This window comes from Salvelinus fontinalis, chromosome 20, assembly GCF_029448725.1.
Source record: "Salvelinus fontinalis isolate EN_2023a chromosome 20, ASM2944872v1, whole genome shotgun sequence".
NCBI classification, from domain to species: domain Eukaryota; kingdom Metazoa; phylum Chordata; class Actinopteri; order Salmoniformes; family Salmonidae; genus Salvelinus; species Salvelinus fontinalis.
This window is the reverse complement of record NC_074684.1, coordinates 14368943-14393106: the sequence shown is the minus strand read 5'-3', so window position 1 is coordinate 14393106 and position 24164 is coordinate 14368943. Positions and strand designations below refer to the sequence as shown.

At 42.7% G+C, this 24164-nt stretch overlaps 1 protein-coding gene across 1 annotated transcript in view; it reads right to left on the bottom strand.

Annotated features, from left to right (window-relative positions):
• esr2a (estrogen receptor 2a) overlaps positions 1-24164 on the bottom strand; it is a 43429-nt gene that overhangs the window by 4565 nt on the left and 14700 nt on the right. The window contains 7 exon segments of the mRNA XM_055872484.1: positions 2153-2336; positions 2948-3081; positions 3207-3345; positions 4510-4818; positions 8619-8735; positions 15303-15469; positions 15907-16781. Of these exon segments, the coding sequence (XP_055728459.1) occupies positions 2153-2336; positions 2948-3081; positions 3207-3345; positions 4510-4818; positions 8619-8735; positions 15303-15469; positions 15907-16373 (1517 nt within the window). The 5' untranslated portion in view covers positions 16374-16781.

Here is a 24164-nt window from a genome sequence, read left to right as displayed (position 1 = left end):
TGCACAATGAGCAAAGACAGAGGTCATGTACGCTCACTACTTTTCGTGATACAAACGAAAAGAAAATACACAGAAATGGGAATAGATTCAATCAGATCAAGTATTAACCGGTGATAGCTGACACCTGCATGCTAATGTTTTAGCGGTGTCTTGGTGGAACTGGTTAGAGCTGTTAAATCGGTGAGCAGCTGCTCTTGTTGCTCATTGTCGCGTTAGAAGTTCCGAATGAGAAAGTGCAGCCTAGAGTGCCTTCAGGAAGAATCCATACCTCTTGACTTATTCCAAAAAATGTTGCGTTACAGCCTGAATTCAAAATTGATTCAATATATTATTTTTTTCAGCCATCTACACACAATACCATGTTAGAAATGTTTGCAAATCTATTGAAATGTAATCTAATTTTCTTACCCCTGAGTCAATACATATTAGAATCACCTTTGGCAGCTATCACAGCTGTGAGTCTTTTAAGAGGTGTACAGGGTTACATGTCTCTTAAGAGCATTGTACACCTGGATTATATAATATTTGTACATTATTATAATAAAAATTCTCACAAGTTGGTTGTTGATCATGGCTAGACAGCCATTTTCAGGTCTTGCCATAGATTTTCAGCCAATTTAAGTCAAAACTGTAATTAGGCCACTCAGGAACATTCAATGTCGTCTTGTTAAGCAACTCCAGTGCATATTTGGCCTTATTTTTTAGGTTATTGTCCTGCTGAAAGGTGAATTTGACTCCGTGTCAATTGGAAAGCAGACAATCAGGTTTTCCTCTAGGATTTTGCCTGTGCTTAGATCTATTCTGTTTCTTTTTATGCTAAAATACTCCCTAGTCCTTGCCGATGACATGCATACCCATAACATGATGCAGCATGCTTGAAAATATGGAGAGTGGTACTCAGTGATGTGTTGTGTTGGATTTGCTCCAAACATAATGCTTTGTATTCAGGACAATGTTCATTTCTTTGCCACATTGTTTGAAGTTTAAGCATGTTTTGGAATATTTGTTTTCCGGCCTCATGGTTCCTTCCTCTCCAGCAACTGAGTTAGGAAGGATGCCTTTGTAGTCACTGGATGTATTGATATACCATCCAAAGTGTAATGAATAACTTCAACATGCTCAAAGGGATATTCAATGTCTGCTTTTTTTTATACCCATCTACCAATAGGTGCCCTTCTTTGCGAGGCACTGGAATACCTCCCTGGGTTTTGTGGTTGAATCTATGTTTGAAATTCACAATTACAGATAATTGTATATGTTGGGCACAGAGATGAGAGAGTCATTCAAAAATCATGTTAAATACTACCACTATTATTGAGTCCATGCAACTTATGTGACTTGTTAAGCACAAATTTACTCCTGAACTTATTTAGGGTTGCCATATGTCACGTTCCTGACCTGTTTTCTGTTGTTTTTGTACGTGTTTAGTTGGTCAGGGCGTGAGTTGGGGTGGGCATTCTATGTTTTGTGTTTCTATGTTTAGGTCATTGGTAATTAGCCTTATATGGTTCTCAATCAGGGACAGGTGTTTGACGTTTCCTCTGATTGAGAACCATATAAAGGTAGGCTGTTCACACTGTTTATTTGTGGGTGATTGTCTTCCGTGTCTGTGTCTGTGCACCACACGGGACTGTTTCGTTTGTTCGTTTGTGTAGTCTGTACCTGTTCATGCGTTCTTCGTGTATATGTAAGTTCGTTTGTTCAGGTCTGTTGACTTCGTTTATTATTTTGTAAATTCTCAAGTGTGTTTAGTTTTCGTCTTGTTTAAATAAATATCATGTCGTATAACAACGCTGCGCTTTGGTCCAATCCCTACTCCTCCTCTTCTTCCGAAGAGGAGGAGGACAACCGTTACACCATATCCTAAAGGGTTGATTAGTTATTGACTCAAAACATTTCAGCTTTTCATTTTTAATTAATTTGTAAACATTTCTAAAAACATAATTCCACTTTGACAATAATGGGGTATTGTGTGTAGGCCAGTGTCACAAAATCTCAATTTAATGAATTTTAAAATCAGGCAGTAACACAACAAAATGTGGAAAGTCTAGGGGTGTGAATACTTTCTGAAGGCAATGATAGTGATGACTGTATTGTGAGTGAGAGGTAACTTGCGAGTGTGACAGCGGTGGTCGTATTGTGGCTACTGTACCTGACGTGGCGGATGTGTGACAGCAGCATCAGCAGGTGGGCGAGGCGCGCAGACTGCTGCTGAAAGCTGAGGCCCGTCTTTGCGATGGCCCACACCAGTGCGTCTGTTACGGCATCCAGCAAGCGCAGGAGCTTCGAGCGACTCTGCAGCTCTTCGCTCCCCTCCGAGGAGCTCAGGCACATGTCTGCAACCACAAAACACACATTTGAGAAAATAAAGAAAACATGTAATTGTAGTTGTCGCAATGACTCAAAACCACATTAGCCCTCTGAGCTAAAGCCAAGCCTTTATCTCCGGGAGCTAGCACAAATCTTCAGGTCTCAGAAAAGATGACTTATTGTGCAAGCACATTTCACCAAACCACCTTTGCTACACTTCATAAATAATTTCCAACATGTAGCACTATTAAATGCGATTACTTTGGTTACAGTTAAGTGACACAAAAAATGTTATTTTTTGTGATCCACTGACCTTGAAACAGGTTCTGACTGTTAGGTCTTTAAGTGTTAAACAGTAACTATGATGGGAGTGGAGAGAGACAGTGTTCTCATTAGGCCTTGTCAGAGTGAGTTATTCCTCTGGTTGTCCTTGCCAACCCTCCCCAAAGAGATAGGATTACACTGGATAAATGGTCCAACAGACTTGTGGTTAATCTTGATATGCATGATATAAATAAATAAAATAGGAAGTAAAAAATACTTATAAAGATGCAGTACAGACAGAAGTACAGACAAACATATGCATAACACACAAACACACAGTCATGCGCAAACACACACATTAACACCCACGTACTGGAGTTGAGGAGGATCATGGCCTTGAGGCAGACATACTCCTCCCTCTGCAGCTTGAGCTCTCTGAATCTGGAGGTGGCAGCTAGCAGCATGTCAAAGATATCCACAAAACCCTGCACACAGCTCCCCTCTTCCCTGAAAACACAGACACAGTCACAGACAGACATACACTGCATTTGAATACTTCTTTTGGATCCACTTACAAAATATTTGATAAATCATACAGATGCGTAATCCAGGAGTAGAGAGAGGGTGGTCACCTGTTCAGGCTGAGGTCGGGGGAAAAAATTAGCCTACCAGGGTGGCCCACAGACCTCCACATGAGCCCTAGCATCAGCACCTCCAACCAGCAGCACTCCAACAGGTGCACCTGGTCGAACAGGCACAGGTCCACAAATCCTGTAAAGACATAGCGGGGCCCGTATTCATGAAGAGTCTCAGAGAGCTGATCTAGGGTTAGATTCAATCCATAGTGCTGAAAAGCTGTGCTACAGCACGTTTGAAATTGAAAGGCAATGTTCCCGCATACTGCTCACGGTAAACGCGGTTTGTTGTTCGCAATGTAATAATGACACTTGGTGATACTTTAAAAAAGTATTTATGAACAGCAAACAGTGAGTAGATTATGGCCCCATACACACTCAGGTAGAACAAATGATATACAACACATTTGACACAATGATTGTGAGACAATTTATGTTAATGCTACATTAGAGTGTTTGTCAGAACAAAAATGTTTACCATTACTTCATCAGCAGAATATCTCTCCACTGTATCACAACCATTGTGGCCAATGCGTTGTACATCAGCTGTACAACTTAAGTGTGTACACTTCCATTTACATACTACCTTTTACTTTATTTCAACCCCTAGCAGAAAATGGGGTTCCACTGAATAAAGCAGGGGCAAAGCTTCTCTAGCACAGAAAACTAGACATCCCAAACTACCCTATACTTTTTGCAGTGTCACTTAGGAGTGTAAACTATAGTACATCGATGCTCATTGCCCAGTATTTGTATTTATAATGGATCCCCAATTAGCTGCTGCCAATGTTTGTGTTGCTTCACAGTCCCCGCTGTTCCATACGGTGTATTTTTATCTGTTTTATTTATTATTATTTTAAATCAGCCAGGAGAGATTGACATGCATAATTAATGTTTTCTCTCTGAGCCCCCGAACCACATATACCCCAGGAGACATGGGTACAAATCCCGTTTCAGACCTTCCTTTGTCTTCTAATCGGTCTTCCTTTTTACATTCTGACTACCTGAATATCACTGTTGAGAATAAAAGAGACAACAGTTGATGAAAACATGGACTCAAGCAGTTTCTTGAGGAAATTAGAACAATATTACACTGTTATGCCGAAAAAATGTAAGAAATGTATTCAGTTGATTCAAGACTTTTGGCCTCCTGCTCATTGTGTCAATGTTTGATACAGTTTTTCTGCTCTACTCAACTTGTGCACAAAGAATGGAATAAAATTGAACATTTGATGCTAGGAAAGTATTGTTTTTTAATTGTGGATAAAAAGTCAGAGACAATAAATCAATAAACACCAACCTGGGATCTTCTTGGCCCAGCTGATCATGTGGACCAGCTCCTTGTCGGCCAGGTTGGTGAGTAACATCATGACGTTGGCCTCCGTCAGGGGCCTCCTCATGTCCTTCTGGAGGTAGATCTCTGGTGGCTCTGCCTCCATGATCCGGCCAATCAGCTGCTCCGGGGTTAATGCTGTGGGGTGGAGTTCCTTGATTGTTTCGCCCCCCTCAGCTAGGACCCGCTTGGGCCCGCTAGCAGTGCCCCGGGTGAAGAAGCGACCCACGCGCCTCGGTTGATGACCCCGGTAGCTGCTGCGGTCGCGACGCATACCTGAGGGAAAAAGGAGGTGTTGAAGAGCAAATTATAGTCCCACTAAGAGCAAATCAGATGGGATGGCGTATTGCTGCAGAATGCTGTCGCAGCCAATAAATCACTGACAATCTCAACAGCAAAGCACCCCCACACCATCACACCTCCTCCTCCATGCTTCTTGGTGGGAACCACACATGCAGAGATCATCCGTTCATCTACTCTGCATCTCACAAAGACATGGCGGTTGGAACCAAAAATCTAAAATTTGGACAGACCAAAGGAAAAACTTCCACCGGTCTAATGTCCATTGCTTGTGTTTCTTGGCCCAAGTAAGTCTCTTATTATTATTGGTGTACTTTAGTAGTGGTTTCTTTCTGAGATGGAGAGGTCTAAGGCACTGCATCACAGAGCTAGAGGTGTCATTACAGACATCCTGGTTCGAATCCAGAATGTATCACAACTGGCTGTGATTGGGAGTCTCATTGAGCAGCGCACCATTGGTCCGGGTTTGGCTATCATTGTAAATAAGAATGTATTCTTAACTGACCTGCCTAGTTAAATTATTATAACAAATAAAACAGTTGATGTTGAGATGTGTCTGTTCCTTGAACTCTGTGAAGCATTTAGCTGAGCTGCAATTTCTGAGGCTGGTAACTCTAATGAACGTATCCTCTGCAGCAGAGGTTACTCTGGATCTTCCTTTCCTGTGGCTGTCCACATGAGAACCAGTTTCATCATAGCGCTTGATGTTTTCTTGACTGCACTTGAAGAAAATTTCAAAGTTCTTGAACTGTTCCGGATTGACTGACCTTCATGTCTTAAATTAATGATGGACTGTCATTTCTCTTTGCTTATTTGAGCTGTTCTTGCCATAATATGGAATAGGGCTATCTTTTGTATACCACCTCTTAAGAAGGAAAGAAATCCCCCAAATTAACAAGGCACACCTGTTAATGGAAATCCATTCCATACCTCATGAAGCTGGTTGAGAGAATTCCATGAGTGTGGAAAGCTGTCATCAAGGCAAAAGGGGTTTCTTTGAAGAAATCTCATATATTTTTATTTGTTTAACACTTTTTTGGTTACTACATGATTCCATATGTTTTATTTCATAGTGTTGATGTCTTCACTATTATTCTACATTGTAGAAAATAGTAAAAATAAAGAAAAACCCTGGAATGAGTCGGTATGTCAAAACTTTTGACTTGTACTGTAAGTATTCAGACCCTTTGCTATAAGACGTGAAATTGGGCTCAGGTTCATTCTCTTTCCATTGATCATCCTTGATATGTTTCTACAACTTGATTGGAGTCCACCTGTGGTAAATTCAATTGATTGGACATGATTTGGAAAGGCACACACTTGTCTATATAAGGTCCCACAGTAGACAGTGCATGTCAGTGCAAAAACCAAGCCATGAGGTCGAAGGAATTGTCTGTAGAGCTTCGAGACAGGATTGTGTCGAGGCACAGATCTGGGTATGGGTACTAAAACATTTCTGCAGCATTGAAGGTCCCCAAGAACACAGTGGCCTTCATCATTCTTAAATGGAAGAGGTTTGGATCCACCAAGACTATTCCTAGAGCTGACCGCCCTGCCAAAATGCGAAATCGGGGGAGAAGGGTCTTGGTCAGGGAGGTGACCAAGAACCCGATGGACACTCTGATGGAGCTCCAGAGTTCATCTGTGGCGATGGGAGAACCTTCCAAAAGGACAATCATCTCTGCAGCACTCCACCAATCAGGCCTTTATAGTAGAGTGGCCAGACAGAAGCCACTCCTCAGTAAAAGGCACATGACAGCCCCATGACAGAGTTTGCCAAAAGGCACCTAAAGGACCCTCAGATGAGCAACAAGATTATCTGCTCTGATGAATCCAAGTTTGAAATCTTTGGCCTGAATATCCAAACATCAAGTTTGGAGGAACCCTGGCACCATCCCTACAGTGAAGCATGGTGGTGGCAGCATCATGCTGTGGCAATGTTTTTCAGCCGCAGGGACTGGGAGACTAGTCACGATCGATGGAAAGATGAACAGAGTAAAGTACAGAGAGATCTTTAATGATAACCTGCTCCAGAGTTCTCAGTACCTCAGGCTGGGGTGAAGGTTCACCTTCCAACAGGACAACGACACTTGGTACACAGCCAAGACAACGCAGGAGTGACTTCGGGACAAGTGTTCTTGAGTGGCCCAGCCAGAGCCCGGACTTGGACGCGATCGAACATCTCTGGAGAGACCTGAAAATAGCTGTGCAGGGACGGTCCCCATCCAACCTGACAGAGCTTGAGAGGATCTGCAGAGAAGAATGGTAGAAATTCCACAAATACTGGTGTGCCAAGCTTGTAGTGTCATACCCAAGAATACTTGAGGCTGTAATCGCTGCCAAAGGTGCTTCAACAAAGTACTGAGTAAAGGGTCTGAATACATATGTAAATGTGATATTTCCGTATTTATTTTTCTATAAATTTGCTAACTTTTCTAAAAACCTGTTTTTGCTTTGTCATTATGGGGTATTGTGTGTGTATATTGATGAAGGAAAAAAACTATTTAATCCATTTCAGAATAACAAAATGTGGAAAAAGTAAAGCGTTCTGAACACTTTCCGATGCACTGTACTACAGGATTTTGTTCCAACTAGGCACCACACGTGACCAACTGAGATAAATGATCAGTTCAGTGATAAATTCGCCGAACTGATCAATAAATTCAACACACCTGGTCTTCCAGGTCGATTAAATCAAAAACATGAAGTGCCTGCAGCACTCCAGGACGAGGGTTGCCTACGCCTGTTTTAGAGAGTCTGTTGATAAATTCAAATGAAAGGTACACTAAATTTAAAGGGATGGCTTTAGATAAATGTATGGAAAACCCTATTGAATGAACATTGAATTGAACATAAATGTGGAAAAAGTCAAGAGGTCTGAATACTTTCCGAATGCACTGTATATCTCACAGATAGTAAGAGAAGGAATATCACCAGAACGATTAATGGGCAAGTGTCTCTAACAATAGCGGCTGTCTTTTTCCAGTTTACGATTCTACATGTTGACTCGACACAAACAGCCACAGTTCGCCGGCACCCAGCAGGTGGTCACTATAACACACCACTGCGACAGCAAGCGAAAGGACGGCCACCCTATGCTTTCTAGACTTCAGTCGTCTTGCATAAAGTAGCCTTGTACTTGGCTATCTAGGTTTGGATTTAAAATCAAGATGTTCATCTCGACGAGGAAATGTGTGATCAACGAACAATGAAATGACAACCGTAACAACCTGTGTCTCTATAGCAACTGAACCATAATTTAGCTTGGTACAAACAGATCATTACAATGAATGGAGCAAAACATCCTAGACATTCACCTGATGCACAACGCTCACAGAGTAGAGAAAGCAAATAGCAAACTATATTTCTTGTCCACTTGCAAACATGTGTGTGAATGTGTGGGTCCCCGAGCAAGCATTTGTGTGATTATGTAACTATATCCTAGCCCCAGTTCCTCTGCTCATTGTAAGAGCAAAGTCTAGCCAGTGGGAAATATTCACATATCAAAAATGAATAATTTCTAAGGCACTGGACACACAAACATTGGCCACACACTGGACTATATAGAAGCTGTATGTATTTAACGTCTCAGAGTAGGAGTGCTAATCCAGGATAATTTTTGTCATAGGTCATAATAAATATGATTATATGTTAGGGGGGGGGGACTTGATCTGAGACGCTTTGTGAATACCACCACTGGCAAGATTAGGGTGAGGATAGTGTGAAGGAGGATAAACGGAGGGAGGGGTAGTAAGGAAAGCGAGTAAGACACGTACCACACTTTGTCATGCCCACTTCGTAGCACTTGCGGAGGCGGCACGCCTGGCAGCTCTTGCGGCGGTTCTTATCGATAGTGCACTGGTTGGTCGCCGGGCAGATGTAGTCATTGTGACCTGAGAGAGAGAGAGAGAGAGATGGAGTTGGGTTTACAAAGGGTAGATAGGGAGAAAAGAGATAAGAGGAAGATAAACATTTGTTTAGTTTTATTCCACATTGGCAGCTAAGTACAAGAAAACAAATGTAAAAGGTCAGATGGAGAGAGAGGAAAAGTTCCTCTACTTCAGGGATGGGCAACTTTGATGGGGGTTAGGCCACAAAAAAAATCTGACCTCATTATGAGGGAAGGCAGTTGCTCGCGGGTCTGTGTACCCCCCCCCACCACATTGCGATCAAAACATTTTTACAGCCCCCCTCTTGACAGTGGAGAGAACGAATGTACGTTTAGAGTTAATTTCGTGCAATTCTACACATTTGCCATGGGGCATAGAGAAAATGTTGCAGTTTCCTGCAATTCTACACATTTTTCCATAGGGTGGAGAGAAATGAGCGGACCTCGGCAAACCATTTCCTGGCTTGTCTCCTTTTAATCCCTTTAAGATGTGAGATTCATGTACACACACACACACACACACACACACACACACACACACACACACACACACACACACACACACACACACACACACACACACACGTAACCTGTAGCTCTACTCCCAGAGGGAGAACAATGTGCTCTCACCTTTGGCCCGTGAAAAAGGGATCTGGACCCAATTACGAGAGGACAAGAGACCAAATAGAGCAGCATGTCCCAATACATTCCTGGGGGAATCCATAGACGGTGCACAATTTTGTTCTAGCCAAGCACTAGCACTCCTGACTTAACTAGTGGTCAACTGATCATCAAGACTTTGATTAATTAAATCAGGCACACTAGTGCTGTGATAGAACAAAAATTAGTAACCCTTTGGGTTACTCCAAGACTGGAGCTGAGAAACAATAGAGTACACTAGATTACTTTGACTGAGAGGCAAAGGGCTAGATTTAATCAGCGTTTCCACCGAAAGGACAAAGGGATAAAAAAAACTAAAGCATGAAACTGTGTTCATTTACATTTACCTTGAGGTTTTATTCTTTCTCCACACCTTTGTTTTAGGCCACGGTCATATAGAGATTTTCTAATTCCCAATTGCCGGAAAATGTACAATGGAAATGATTGTCCAACAAAATTGCACAAATTGTCAGTCTTCTCACGTACAGTTGAAGTCGGAAGTTTACAGACTTAGGTTGGAGTCATTAAAACTCGTTTTTCAACCACCTCACAAATGTCTTCTTAACAAACTATAGTTCTGGCAAGTCGGTTAGGACATCTACTTTGTGCATGACACAAGTAATTTTTTCAACAATTGTTTACAGACAGATTATTTCACTGTATCACAATTCCAGTGGGTCAGAGGTTTACATACACTAAGTTGACTGTGCCGTTAAATAGCTTGGAAAATTCCAGAAAGTGATGTCATGGCTTTAGAAGCTTCTGATAGGCTAATTGACATCATTTGAGTCAATTGGAGGTGTACCTATGGATGTATTTCAAGGCCTACTTTCAAACTCAGTGCCTCTTTGCTTGACATCATGGGAAAATCAAAATAAATCAGCCAAGACCTCAGAAAATAAATTGTAGACCTGCACAAGTCTGGTTCATCCTTGGGAGCAATTTCCAAATGCCTGAAGGTACCACGTTCATCTGTACAAACAATAGTACTTAAATATAAACACAATGGGACCACGCAGCCGTCATAGCGCTCAGGAAGGAGACGCGTTCTGTCTCCTAGAGTTGAACGTACTTTGGTGAGAAAAGTGCTAATCAATCCCAGAATAACAGCAAAGGACCTTGTCTATATCCACAGAAAAACGAGTACTATATCGATTTAACCTGAAATGCAGCTCAGCAAGGAAGAACCCACTGCTCCAAAACCGCCATAAAAAAGACAGACTATGGTTTGCAACTGCACATGGGGACAAAGATCGTAATTTTTGGAGAAATGTCCTCTGGTCTGATTAAACAAAAATAGAACTGTTTGGCCATAATGACCATCGTTATGTTTGGAGGAAAAAGGGGGATGCTTGCAAGTCGAAGAACACCATCCTAACCATGAAGCACGGGGGGTGGCAGTATCATATTGTGGGGGTGCTTTGTCTCAGGAGGGACTAGTGCACTTCACAAAATAGATGGCTTCATGAGGATGGAAAAGTATTTGTATATATTGAAGCAACATCTCAAGACATCAGTCAGGAAGTTAAAGCTTGGTCGCAAATGGGTCTTCCAAATGGACAATGACCCCAAGCATACTTCCAAAGTTGTGACAAAATGGCTTAAGGACAACAAAGTCAAGATATTGGAGAGGCCATCACAAAGCCCTGACCTCAATCCTATAGAAAATTTGTGTGCAGAACTGAAAAAGTGTGTGCGAGCAAGGAGGCCTACAAACCTAACTCAGTTACACCAGCTCTGTCAGGAGGAATGTGCCAAAATTCACCCAACTTATTGTGGGAAGCTTGTGGTAGGCTACCCGAAACGTTAGACCCAAGTTAAACAATTTAACGGCAATGCTACCAAATACTAATTGTGTATGTAAACTTCTGAACCCCTGGGAATGTGATGAAATAAATTAAAGCTCAAATAAATCATTCTCTCTACTATTATTATGACATTTCACATTCTTAAAATAAAGTGGTGATCCTAACTGACCTAAGACAGGGAATTTTTACTAGGATTAAATGTCAGGAATTGTGAAAAACTGAGTTTAAATGTATTTAGCTAAGGTGTAGGTAAACTTCCAACTTCAACTGTATGTAGGTTGTCCCAGTTGAGAATTTTTGACTGACAAAAACGGACAATTGATGAACAATTTCATCCATGGTCATGCATCTCAATGTGGCCGTATCCTTACCCTTTTGTTCTATCCTCAATATTTATTCCCTTTTCAGCATATAGTGGTGCTAAATGCTTAGGCCGGGATTCAATCCCATCACATTTTGTCGTTAACGTGCCATTTAATGGTAATTTCCAACATGCAGTGTTTACTGTGAATGTGGTCTCTGCGAAGGCAGAAACATTGCCTTTAAAATACACATTGTTGACAAAGCACGATCAGATACAATCCTTGCCTTGGTAAATCTGGCCCAAAGATAGCAGAAGAAAGACGTCCAATAGGCTTGACAACACAAGCTATCTGTGAGGGCTGTCACTGATGACCTTATATGATTAGTGGTAAATAAGTTGTAAAAGCAGAAGGTATTTCTGATGTGAAATTATCTTTTGAAGAACCTCACCATTTCCCTCTTTCCCCCTCTTCATCTCAAGTAGGTGTGGGCAATGTTACCCTATGAGGACCACTGTGGGTGCAGGTTTTTGTTCCAGCCAAGCAGTCATACGTCCAACTCTACTCAGAGTCTCTGATCAACACTTTGACTAGTTGAATCAGGTATGTTGACACTTAACTAAAGCTGCAGAGTTGTGTTTGTGTGTGTGTGTGTGTGTCCTATTCATGAATTTAGTTAAACTGATGAAAACACTCCCACTTGCTGGCCAATAGATGTTCTCATGGAGTTTTCATTCAATAGGGTTTTCCATATATTTATTGAAAACAATCCCTTTAAATTTAGTGTACCTTTAATTTGTATTTATCGACAGACTCACAGGCAACCCTTGTCCTGGAGTGCCGCAGGCACTTCATGTTTTTGATTTAATCGACCTGGTAGACCAGGTGTGTTGAATTTATTGATCAGTTCAGCGAATTTATCCCTGGACTGATCAATTAAATCAGTTGGTCACATGTGGTGCCTAGTTGGATCAAAATCCTGCGGTACAATAAAAACCTCCAGGAACAGGGTTGCATACCCATCCACTAGAATATATGAAGAGAACAGTTCAAAATATTTCAGCCGTTGTGTCACATTTCAGAATCAATAAGAGACACTAAATCCAGAAGTGGAAAGACAGCCATCGAAATATACAAATATTTGTTTGTTATTTGGAAAAACACACTGATCTTGTTTATTATTTAGGGTTAGGAAAGTTCTGAATTTTTGGGGGAGAGCCTTTAGGCACAAAATATATTGGTGAATCAAGAATACAGTGGTTTGATTCATCTTGAAAGTTGCCATATTCAATTGTTCCATCCCTGAAATAATAGGGTTGAACAGTACTCCTATAAATCTACTCTAATAATCCTCACTAATCATTGAACTGTGATGACAATGGTCCAGTCGTCATGAACCATGCGCCAGGCTCCAGGTTTAAACAGCCTCGTATGGTCGCCGTTCCATAATGAGTCAAATAGGCTACATGTCCCATACTACTTATCATAAGTTAGCCTAACATGATCCACGATCCTCAGGAACAACCACACGAACGAGACAGAGGAAAGAAAGGCTACTGATAATGGCTAATATTTAACACGATACAAATTGTAAAAGAAATACAGTGAAAAGTCTAGGCATATAAATAAAACATTCTAGAAATCATAAATCAACTTGGTAGGTTTGGCGCTATACTGTCATTTGCTTATGCCTACTGAAACCTATAGTTGGGTCTCCAAATTGCATCCCTGCAAGGTTATAAGGCCAGGATTTCATTAACGTCACTGTGGAAAATGTGATATGCTTCAGTTTGCCTGGTTATGATATGACTGGTTTCACATTTGTCTGCAGCGATCATAAAGTTAAAATAAATCTAAAACAATTGTCATTGATATTCACAATCCCCTTGTCCAAACGACTTACTTATTTACCTAGCTCTTATCAATTTGTTAATTGCAGTGCATGGAGAATGGGGTTATTTCTATCTAAAAAAAAATTCAGTTGATGTTGTTCCACTTGGAACAGACAGGTTTCTGGAGGAATTATGAGGGAATTAAGTCAAGGTCAGAACACAGCGTATATGTAGACACACCTCTGCCACACCTTCATGTCTTTGATCTCCACCCCAAAACGGATAACGTATGATGAGCATGCTATTCTCCTGCTTAAATTCAAGGTCAGAATACAGGTTGACAGAAAAGTGCATAAAAATAGAACGGTGTTCCATTTACGCACGTTTAACTCGAGTCAGAATCCCCCCCTGCAATGCCTTCAGAAACTATTCGTACCCCTTGACTTATTCCACATTTTGTTGTTACAACCCAAATTCAAAATGGATTCAATTACATTTTCTCACCCATCTGCACACAATACCTCATAATGACAAAGTGAAAACATGTTTCTACATTGTGTAGCAATTTTTCTGTAAATTAAATACATAAGTATCTAATTTACATAAGTATTCACACCCGAGTCAATACTTTGTGGAAGCATCTTTGGCAGCAATTGCAGCTTTGAGTCATCATGTCTGTATCAGCTTTGTACATCTGGATTTGGGGATTTTCTCCCATTCTTCCTTGCAGATTTTCTCAAGCTCTGTTGAGCGGCAGTGAAAAGTAATAGTCAAGTCTTTCCACAGATTTTCAAATGGGATTCAAGTCTGGGCTTTGGCTGGGCCACTCAAGGACTTTCACATTCTTGTTCAGAAGCCATTCCAGCATTGCTTTGGCTATATGCTTGGGGTCATTGTTCTCTTGGAAAGTAAATCGTTGCCCCAGTCTGAGGTCATTTTCACTCTGAAGCAGGTTTTCAAGGTTTTCCCTTTATTTGGCTCCATTCATTTTCCCCTTTATCCTTACCAGTCTCCCAGTCCCTGCCACGGAAAAGCATCCCCAGAGCATGATTCTACCACCATCATGCTTCACAGTAAGCAGACATAGCGCTTTGCATTCAGACCAAAGTGTTACATTTTTGTCTCGTCAGACCACAACATCCTTTGCCTTATGATCTCAAGAGTCTTTCACATGTCATTTTGCAAACTCCAGGCGTGCTGTCATGTGTCTTTTTCTCAGGAGTGGCTTCCGTCTGGCCACTCCCATAAAGCCCAGACTGGTGAAGTGCTGTAGAGACTAGTGTCCTTCTGGCAGGTTGTCCCATCTCAGCCAAGGAAATCCGTAGTTCTGTCAGAGTGGTCATTGGGCTCTTGGTCACCTCCCTGATCAAGGTCGTTCTTGCCTGGTTGCTCAGTTTGGTTGGACAGCCAGCATTAGGCAGAGTCTGGGTAGTTCCATATTTTTTGGAGACAACTGTGCTCATAAACTTTCAAAACTTGAGAAATTGTTTTATACCCTTCTCCAGATATATGCCTCATCACAATTAAATCTTGGAGATCTACGGACAGTTCTTTGGACTTCATGGTGTAGTTTCTGCTCTGACATGCACTGTCAACTGTAGGACCTTTTATAGACAGGTGTGTTTCTTTCTAAATCATGTCCAAGCAATCACAGGTGGACTCCAATCAAGTTGTAGTGACATCAAGGATGATCAAAGGAAATTGGATGCCTCTGAGCTCAATTTGGAGTGTCATAGCAAAGGGGTATGAATACTTATGTCAATTAGATATTTCTGTACCTATTTTTTTATAAATTTGTAACAAATTCTAAAAACATGTTTTTACATTGTCATTATGAGGTATTGTATGTAAAAAATATATTTTATCCATTTGGAATTCAGGTTGTAACAACAAAATTAGGGTTCAAGGGGTATGAATAATTTCTGAAGGCACTGTATGTGCATGATCTGTAGCACTGAGCCCTTACTACCTTGGATGCTCCTCTTGAAGAAAGCTTTGCAGCCCTCGCAGGACCACACCCCGTAGTGGTAGCCCGACGCATAGTCGTGACACACGGCACAGAAGTGCAGTTCAGCCTTCCCTTCCAGCGAGATGACCGTCTCCTCACCCTCCTGCGAGCGCTTCCTCAGAGGCTTGCTGTCCATCACACAGAGAGAATACAGATAGCAAAGACAACATGACTGATGATGTTTTGAAAACCATACAAAACAAGGGTAAAACTTTATAATGACATTCATGAATAAGCCTTTCAAAGTGCCCCCCTCCCTTCTGACCTTACTGACTCTCCATCACAGATCTAAAAGGACTGGATAGGTGAGAGCAATATGGAGGAAACATTATAAATATCATCAAATTCTTGTTCTGTGGCTGAAATGCGATGGAGCAATGGCTCACACCTATCTAGTCCCTTCACACCTGCAAAGAATAGGCTCTGACTTTTGTAATGAAATGCAGCAGTTGGAAGTCTGCAATGTGTGGGGGCTTTTGCCCAGTTTAGAAGTAGAATCAGGTTTGTTAGTGCTGGGCTAGGGCAAAAGCCTGCAAGGAGTGAAGAAACCCAGTGTCCTTCCTACCTGCTCTCAGATAAGGCATGGGGCTCCGCCCAGGACACTCGGGTTGGCTGGCCTTGCTGTGGGCGAGATTGGGGCCGATGGTGCAGAGACAATGGAGGCCCCACGTGAGCTTGGGGGGGCCAGAAGATCGAGGGACTGAGTGACTGGTGGGCAGATGGGCAGTCAGAGAGCGTGGGCCCAGCGTAGCTCAGCAGAGTGGGGCTGTAGAAGGACAAGGGGTTAAAGTCGTGCCCAATGTCAGTGTATGGGGAGGGGATGCAGATGGGGTGGGCCTCCATGGGCAGCGCCGGGGACGGAGCGCTGAAGATGGGTGAGAGGATGCGGCCATCGCGGCCAACCCGGCTGGGATCCACTTCCTGCAGCTTCAGAAGCGTCGCAGAGTCACGCACTGGGAGTGGAGACGCAGCCATAGGCGACTGCGGGAGCTCTGAAGGCAGGCCAGGGAGTCTTCTATATTGTGACATCATTGAGACACACCACTCCCAGTAGGAGGATGACAGTGTCCCTTGAAGCTGATATAAGGTCAGCTGTGAATTTTTCCTTCATTAATGATTGAGATTATAATTGGGGGAGGAAAAGCTGATCCTAGACGTGTGCTTATGGTCACCGTGCTGGCAACTGTAGGAGATCTCAAAGCAGGCTTTAGCAGAGGTCTATGAGAATTTTAGCAAGAGGCTCGACTATAGGAAGCCTACAAGAAAATCTGGCTGTAATGCATCATCAGCATGGGACACGGTTGCAGGGGTTGTGTCACCAGACATGGATGTGGATTTTTCCCAGAATCGATAAGTGGAGTAGCAATCCATCCGTGTGTGGACCTCTGACGTCATCAAAAAAATGACAATGGCAGGGTCTCCGATATCAGGGGATTCCAACTGTAGGGAAAGAGAGAAAAGGATTGTGTCAAACAGAGCTCTTCACTAAAACATCATACATTAAACTCAAAAAAATTGAGACCCAATAAAATTCTATGCACAAAACCGAAGATGTTCCATAACTTTTTTTTGTATTTTTAAAAAGGGGACTGCACTAGCCAATCTCCTTTCATATTTTTTTTAAATTATTTTATGACAGGACAGTTTTTCTGCTTACTGAACACGACAAAGGTTTTCAACACTACTCAGATAACCTCCACAGCGCCACTGACTATAGCACGCTTTGTAATTGTGACCTCATTCAAGTACTGCCAATTGCCCAATTGAGCCTGATTGCAGCTAGTCAAGGGCTATGCCCAAAATGGCACCCTATTCCCCATAAAGTGCACTTCTTTTGATCAGGGCCCATAGAGCTATAGGCAAAGGTAGTGCCCTATATTGGGAATAGGGTTCATTTTGGGACACACACACAAGGTGATTTCATTACTTATATTGAGAAACATAAGTAAGCAGCAAGTACATCGTAGTTGGAAGCACAGACGTAGTTAGCCTCTCAACCATGAAGAATAAAGGACTACATGTGGAGTATTGAAAAATGAAAACGATCAAAGCCCAAAGACTAAACACCTCCCTTTACAACTGGATTCTGGACTTCCTGACGGGCCACCCCCCCAGGTGGTAAGGGTAGGTAACAACACATCCGCCACGCTGATCTTCAACACGGGGGCCCCCCAGGGGTGCGTGCTCAGTCCCCTCCTGTACTCCCTCTTCACTCATGACTACATGGCCAGGCACAACTCCAACACCATCATCAAGTTTTCCGATGACACAACAGTGGTAGGCCTGATCACCGAAAACGATGAGACAGCCTATAGAGAGGTCAGAGACATGGCCGTGTGGTGCCAGGACAACAACGTCTCCCTCAATGTGATCAAGACAAACAAGATGATTGTGGACTACAGGAAAAGGAGGTCTGAGCACGCCTCCATTCTCATTGATGGGGCTGTATTGGAGCAGGTTGAGAGCTTCAAGTTCCTTGGTGTCCACATCACCAACAAACTAACATGGTCCAACACACCAAGACAGTTGTGAAGAGGGCATGACAAAACCTATTAACCCTCAGGAGACTGAAAATATTTGGCATGGGTCCTCCAATCCTCAAACAGTTCTACAGCTTCACCATCGAGAGCATCCTGACTGGTTGCATCACCGCCTGGTATGGCAACTGCTCGGCCTCCGACCGCAAGGCACTACAGAGGGTATTACGTACGGCCCAGTACATCACTGGGGCCAAGCTTCCTGCCATCCAGGACCTCTATACCAGGTGGTGTCAGAGGAAGGCCCTAAAAATGGTCAAAGACTCCAGCCACCCTAGTCATAGACTGTTATCGCTGCTACCACACGGCAAGCGGTACCAGAGCGCGTCCAAAAGGCTTCCAAACAGCTTCTACCCCGAAGCCATAGGACTCCTGAACAGCTAATCAAATGGCTACCCAGACTATTTGCATTGCCCCCCCCTCCTCTCTTTTACATTGCTGCTACTGTTTATTATCTATACATAGTTACTTTAACTTTACCTACATGTACAATTACCTCGACTAACCGGTGCCCCCGCACATTGACTCTGTACCGGTACCTCCTGTATATAGCCTCACTATTGTTATTTTACTGCTGCCTCACTATTTGTTACGGTTATTTTAAAAAATATATAATTTTTTACTTAACACTTTTTTTCTTCAAACTGCATTGTTGTTTAAGGGCTTGTAAGTAAGCATTTCACTGTTGTATTGGGTGCATGTGACAAATAACATTTGATTTAATTTGAACTAATTTAGTTGTATTTGCAAAGAGGTTGTGGAAGTGTAACTGCGTGGTTCTATGTCATTCTGGGCCTGTATTGATAAAGCATCTCAGAGTAGGAGTGCTGACCAAGGATAAGGTCCCTCCTGTCCATGTGATCTTGTTCATTATGATACAAAAGTTAAAACTGATCCTAGATCTGCACTCCTTCTCCGAGACGCTTTATGAAAATGCAGGCCCTGGAATCTAAGTGGGTCCCTTAGCAACAGTCCCAGGTAAAAGGAAGACACGGGAACTCGATTACACATCAGAAAAGCTGACATACCACCCACCACCACCCCTTTATTAACTTCATCCCTCTTTTGTCACTGAGAATGTTCCTGCTGCATCAAAATTAGCAGTCGAGTCATTGACTCCATGCCGGAGCAGTCGAGTCATTGGATCACGGTTTGCTATCAAAATCATCCTCTCAATTGCTCGTTCAAACGCTAAGCCTATGTACAAAAATGTATCTGAAATTCAGCCATACACATCAACAACCGTTGTTTTATATAGCTAAATAACACAAGGTATATCTTGCTCTCCCCTAGGCTACGACATACAAGTGTATCCGAAATGAGGCTGTACAGTAGGCTACACCTAAACTATAGTCTGTCAAAATGAATTGCACACATATACCTATAATATTAGATGTAAAGACAAGATGAAATTGAGAATAGTGAGGTAGGCTACGGAACGGAGCACAATGTCGCATGAAATATATTATTTAAAAAAAGAGGACATCTTAAGGTTACGAATCAACGGTCAAAGAGTTAAATTGTGGCCTGGGGTAGTCTGGCGGTTAGAGCCACTGCCTTCAGTGCCAATATTGTGCCATTGTGGGTTCAACTCCAGCACGCACCCTCCTGGCATATATAACTCAATCCCCAATTTGCTTGATTTAGTTACACGTTTCAAATATGGACAGTCCAGGGATATTTTACTTAGCCTTGTACAAACCATTCTGATCTTGCATTCTGTTTTGCTACACGGATACAGCTTGGCCACGACCATATTCAAACCGTTTGAACCCCGCCCTTCCATCCACCATCCTCTGATAATCTGTGGGGGTGCTTTATTTGATGACGAAAAGTGCCTGTACTAGGCGCTAAAGTCCAAAATCCTAACATTGGCTGATCTTGAGGTTGATGCTGCTATAGCAGAAGTTATATCAAGAACCTGAGGGCATAACTTAATTGAAAGAACAGCAAATAACTGCATTGAAGGCTTTTCTCGGGTGTGAAGATGTTTTTGCTCTCATCCCGAATGGTCGCCTACATGGAGGTTCACGTTATACACATGGTAAAATATAACTACATAATTTGATATCAAATGAGTCCACGCTATATTGAACATTAATTGGACTCCTAGCTACCAGCTAGCTAACTAGCAGCTAGCTAACTAGTAGTGCATAAATAACAGGCCAAAGACACTAAGCTAGCTAACTTAAGCTAGATAACTTTAGCTAGCTATATGCCTTGCTCTAACCTAACGTTATGGCAGTATGATGACTTCTGTTTTCAAGTCCATAACTATGGATGTTATTGTTATACTATCTGATCTAGACTCTTATGTTGGATTTTATTTCCTTTCAACCAGGGGAGAGGGTGCAAAGTGGGAGCCAGCCTCCATAGAGAGCTTTGCAAAGTTGGTAGAACTCCGATCCATTGCCAAAAAGGGTGAGTAAACATTGTCACCGAATAAAACCAGTACCAGTTTATGCCCTGGGCCCATATACATAAAGCGTCTTGTAGTAGGAGTGCTGATCAAGGATAAGGTCCCCCCCCGTTTAACTTCCTAAATATGGGCCCTAGTCATTTTCACTTCATTCTCAACCCTATCCAGTAGTACTCAAATTGTCCATCATTTAACAGGACAATATCTCTGACATGCTGTGTTAAGAGCCTCTAGGTCTGTGTGAAGGAGATTAAAGAACACAGTCATGTGCACTTTGATATGAATTGTGTTAGCTTTGCACACACATCCATGTTAAAAAAAAAGACATCTGGAAACACAGCATTGTGTCTATAATATTTTCCAAAACATCTGATATGACGCATGTTTTCCTTTGAGAACTTTCCTGAATGTTTGACTATTATAAGTGATGCATTAGTGCATGCATGTGTCTTTCAGGTCCACCTGGTTTGGCATTGACGGCAATCAGTGCCTACGTTGTCAACAACCTTCCAGTATTCAGATTACAACATGCAAGAAATTCTGCACATCATCAGTGACAGTTAGTTGAATAACTGCTCAGAAATGAGACTGTTACTATTTGTAAGTTGTTACTTGTCATAACATTATGGACAAATAAAAAATGTATCAAGAAGTATGAATCAAGTTTGATTTGTACTTTGTTACAATAGACAGAACAAAGATACATGGAAAGTTATACCGATAAAAGCAGATGAAATGTAGTACTGATAAATACAAATCAATAATAAATATTTAAAGTGACAGCATTAGTTGATTTAGCTTACTCCTGCTCCTTAACTTCCAATCATCGCCTACCTCTTAGACAGGGTTTAATGGTCAGACTAAGTCAACCACATCCCCAGCTAGCCTGGCACCCAAGTTGTTTCAAATCAAACGGGAACATTTCTCCACTCCATCAATTTGGACCTCATTCACAACAGATTATCAGAGGACACTGATTGGTCCGGCCATATGGTGGACGGAAGGGCGGGGTTCAAACGGTTTGAATATGGTCGTGGCCAGACTGTATCAGTGTAGCAAAACAGAATGCAAGCTTGCGAGATCAGAATGGTTTGTACAAGGCAAAATTTTACGCCGATTTTGATAGGAAATGACCATACCAGACGCTTTTATTTTATTTTAAAGATGGTTGTATTTAATGGATAACATAAATAGGAAACAAATAAAATAATAACACTAGGCTACACCAACATTAGTTTCCATTCATACAGTGTCAGGTAAATTACCACAGTAAATTTGCTGTGGTAAACGAGGAAATACTTTATTACAAATGTATGGAATTCTTGTAAAATGGATAAATCTCCCTTAGTCTGTCCAAAAAGGACCAAGTTGTTCCGTTGATAATCACAACCATAGGGCAAACATATTTTGAAAGACTTTGGTTGCAAGTAGGACTAAGGTAAAACTGACGTCATCTTTTAGGGAGCAGTATTGAGGTGACCAATAATGGTGGCAATTGAGATCAGCTGTGCGGGGGAATTTAGTGCGTATTGATGGTTTAACGAGACATCCGCTGGCGATAATCTAGTGCCATTGATGGTTGCAATAAACCCCTTGTTATTTGATTATATTCCAATACATTCTGTAGGCTACCCATTAGCCTATTGTCACATTTTTTATTTAGCCTTTATTTAACTAGGCAAGTCAGTTAAGAACAAATTCTTATTTTACAATGACAGCCTACCGGGGAACACTGGGTTAACTGCCTTGTTCAAGGGCAGAACGACATTTTTTTTTTTACATTGCACATAATGAAAGGTGTGAAAACAAATGATAGGCTACTGTTTGTGTTTCCCTGGTTAAATTGATGAGCTGTTGATTGACAGCTGATTTCACCATCCCCACTCCTAGTTGCTAAATAAACGAAAGTGAAAAAAAGTAACAAAATAACGAGCCAATGTACAGGGGGTACCAGTCCCGAGTCAATGTGCGGGGGTACAGTTTAGTCGAGGTAATTGAGATCAAATGTACATGTAGGTAGGAGTAAAGTGGACCATGTACAGATAATAAACAGCGAGTAGCAGCAGCGTCGAAAAAGACTTGGCGCTCCGGTACCTCTTGCCGTGCAGTCTATGACTAGGGTGGCTGGAGTCTGACAATTTTTACGGCCTTTCTCTGACTCCGCCTGGTATAGAGGTCCTAGATGGCAGGAAGATTGGCCCCAGTGATGTACTGGGCCATACGCACTACCCTCTGTAGCGCATGAGGTCGGATGCTGAGCGGTTGCCATACCAGGTGGTGATGCAACCAGTCAGGATGCCCTCGATGGTGCGGCTGTAGAATTTTGAGGATCTGAAGACCCATGCCTTTTCAGTTTGGTGAGGGGGAATAGGTGTTGTCGTGCCCTCTTCACGGCTGTCTTGGTGTGCTTGGATCATTATTGTTTTTTGGTGATGTGGACATCAAGGAACTTGAAGCTCTCGACCCGCTCCAATACAGCCCTGTCAAAGTGAATGGGAAAATGCTCAGCCCTCCTTTTCCTGCAGTCCACGATCAGCTCCTTTGTCTTGATCACCTTGAGGGAGAGGTTCTTGTCCTGGCACCACACTGCTAGGTCTCTGACCTCCCTATAGGCTGTCTCATCGTTGTCGGTGACCATGCCTACCACCGTTGTTTCGCCGGCATTCTTAATGATGGTGTTTGAGTCGTGCTTGGCCACGCAGTCGTGGGTGAAAAGGGAGTACAGGAGGGGATAAGCACACACCCCTGAGGGGCCCCAGTGTTGAGGATCAGCGTGGCAGATGTGTTGTTGCCTACCCTTACCACCTGGGGGTGGCCCGTCAGGAAGGCAAGGATCCAGTTGCAGAGGGAGGTGTTTAGTCCCAGGGTCCTTAGCTTAGTGATGAGCTTTGAGGGCACTATGGTGTTGAACGCTGAGCTGTAGTCAATGAATAGCATTCTCACGTAGGTGTTCCTTTTGTCAAGGTAGGAAAGGGCAGTGTACTAGAAATTGCGTCATCTGTGGATCTGTTGGGGCGGTATGCAAATTGGAGTGGGTCGAGGGTTTCTGGGATGGTGGTGTTGATGTGAGCCATGACCAGCCTTTCAAAGCACTTCTTGGCCACAGATGTGAGTGCTACGGGTCGATTGTCATTTAGGCAGGTTACCTTGGCATTCTTGAGCACAGGGACTGGTGGTCTGCTTGAAACATGTAGGTATTACAGACTCAGTCTGGGACAGGTTGACAATGTCAATGAAAACACTTACCAGTTGGTCAGCGCATGCTCTGAGTACATATCCTGGTAATCTGTCTGGCCCTGCGGCCTTGTGAATGTTGACTTGTTTAAAGGTCTTACTCACATCGGCTACGGACAGCGTGATCACACAGTCTTCCAAAACAGCTGGTGCTCTCATGCATATTTTAGTGTTGCTAGCCTCGAAGCTGTCTTGGAGCCTGTTGGTCAGACACCCGATGCTCCAATACCACTTGCCAGATGATAACAGAGTGGCTTGGGTGACTCGATCATTGACAATATTCTGGGCCTTCCTCAGAGACCGCCTGGTGTAAATGCCTGCACACACCCTCTGTAGATCCTTGCGGTCAACGGCGGTGCAATTGCCATACCAGGTGGTGATATAGATGGTCAAGATGCTCTCGATGGTGCAGCTGTTAAACTTCTTGAGGATCTGAGGGCCCATGCCAAATTTCTTCAGTCGTCTGAGGTTGAAGAGGCACTGTTGCGCCTACAGTGTCGGTGTGATTTGACTATGTCAGATCCTCTGTGACGTGCACGCTGAGGAGCTTTTGACCCTCTCCACTGCAGCCTCGTCGATGCAGATGGGGGAGTGTTCACCCCCGTTTCCTGTAGTCCACGATCAGCTCCTTGG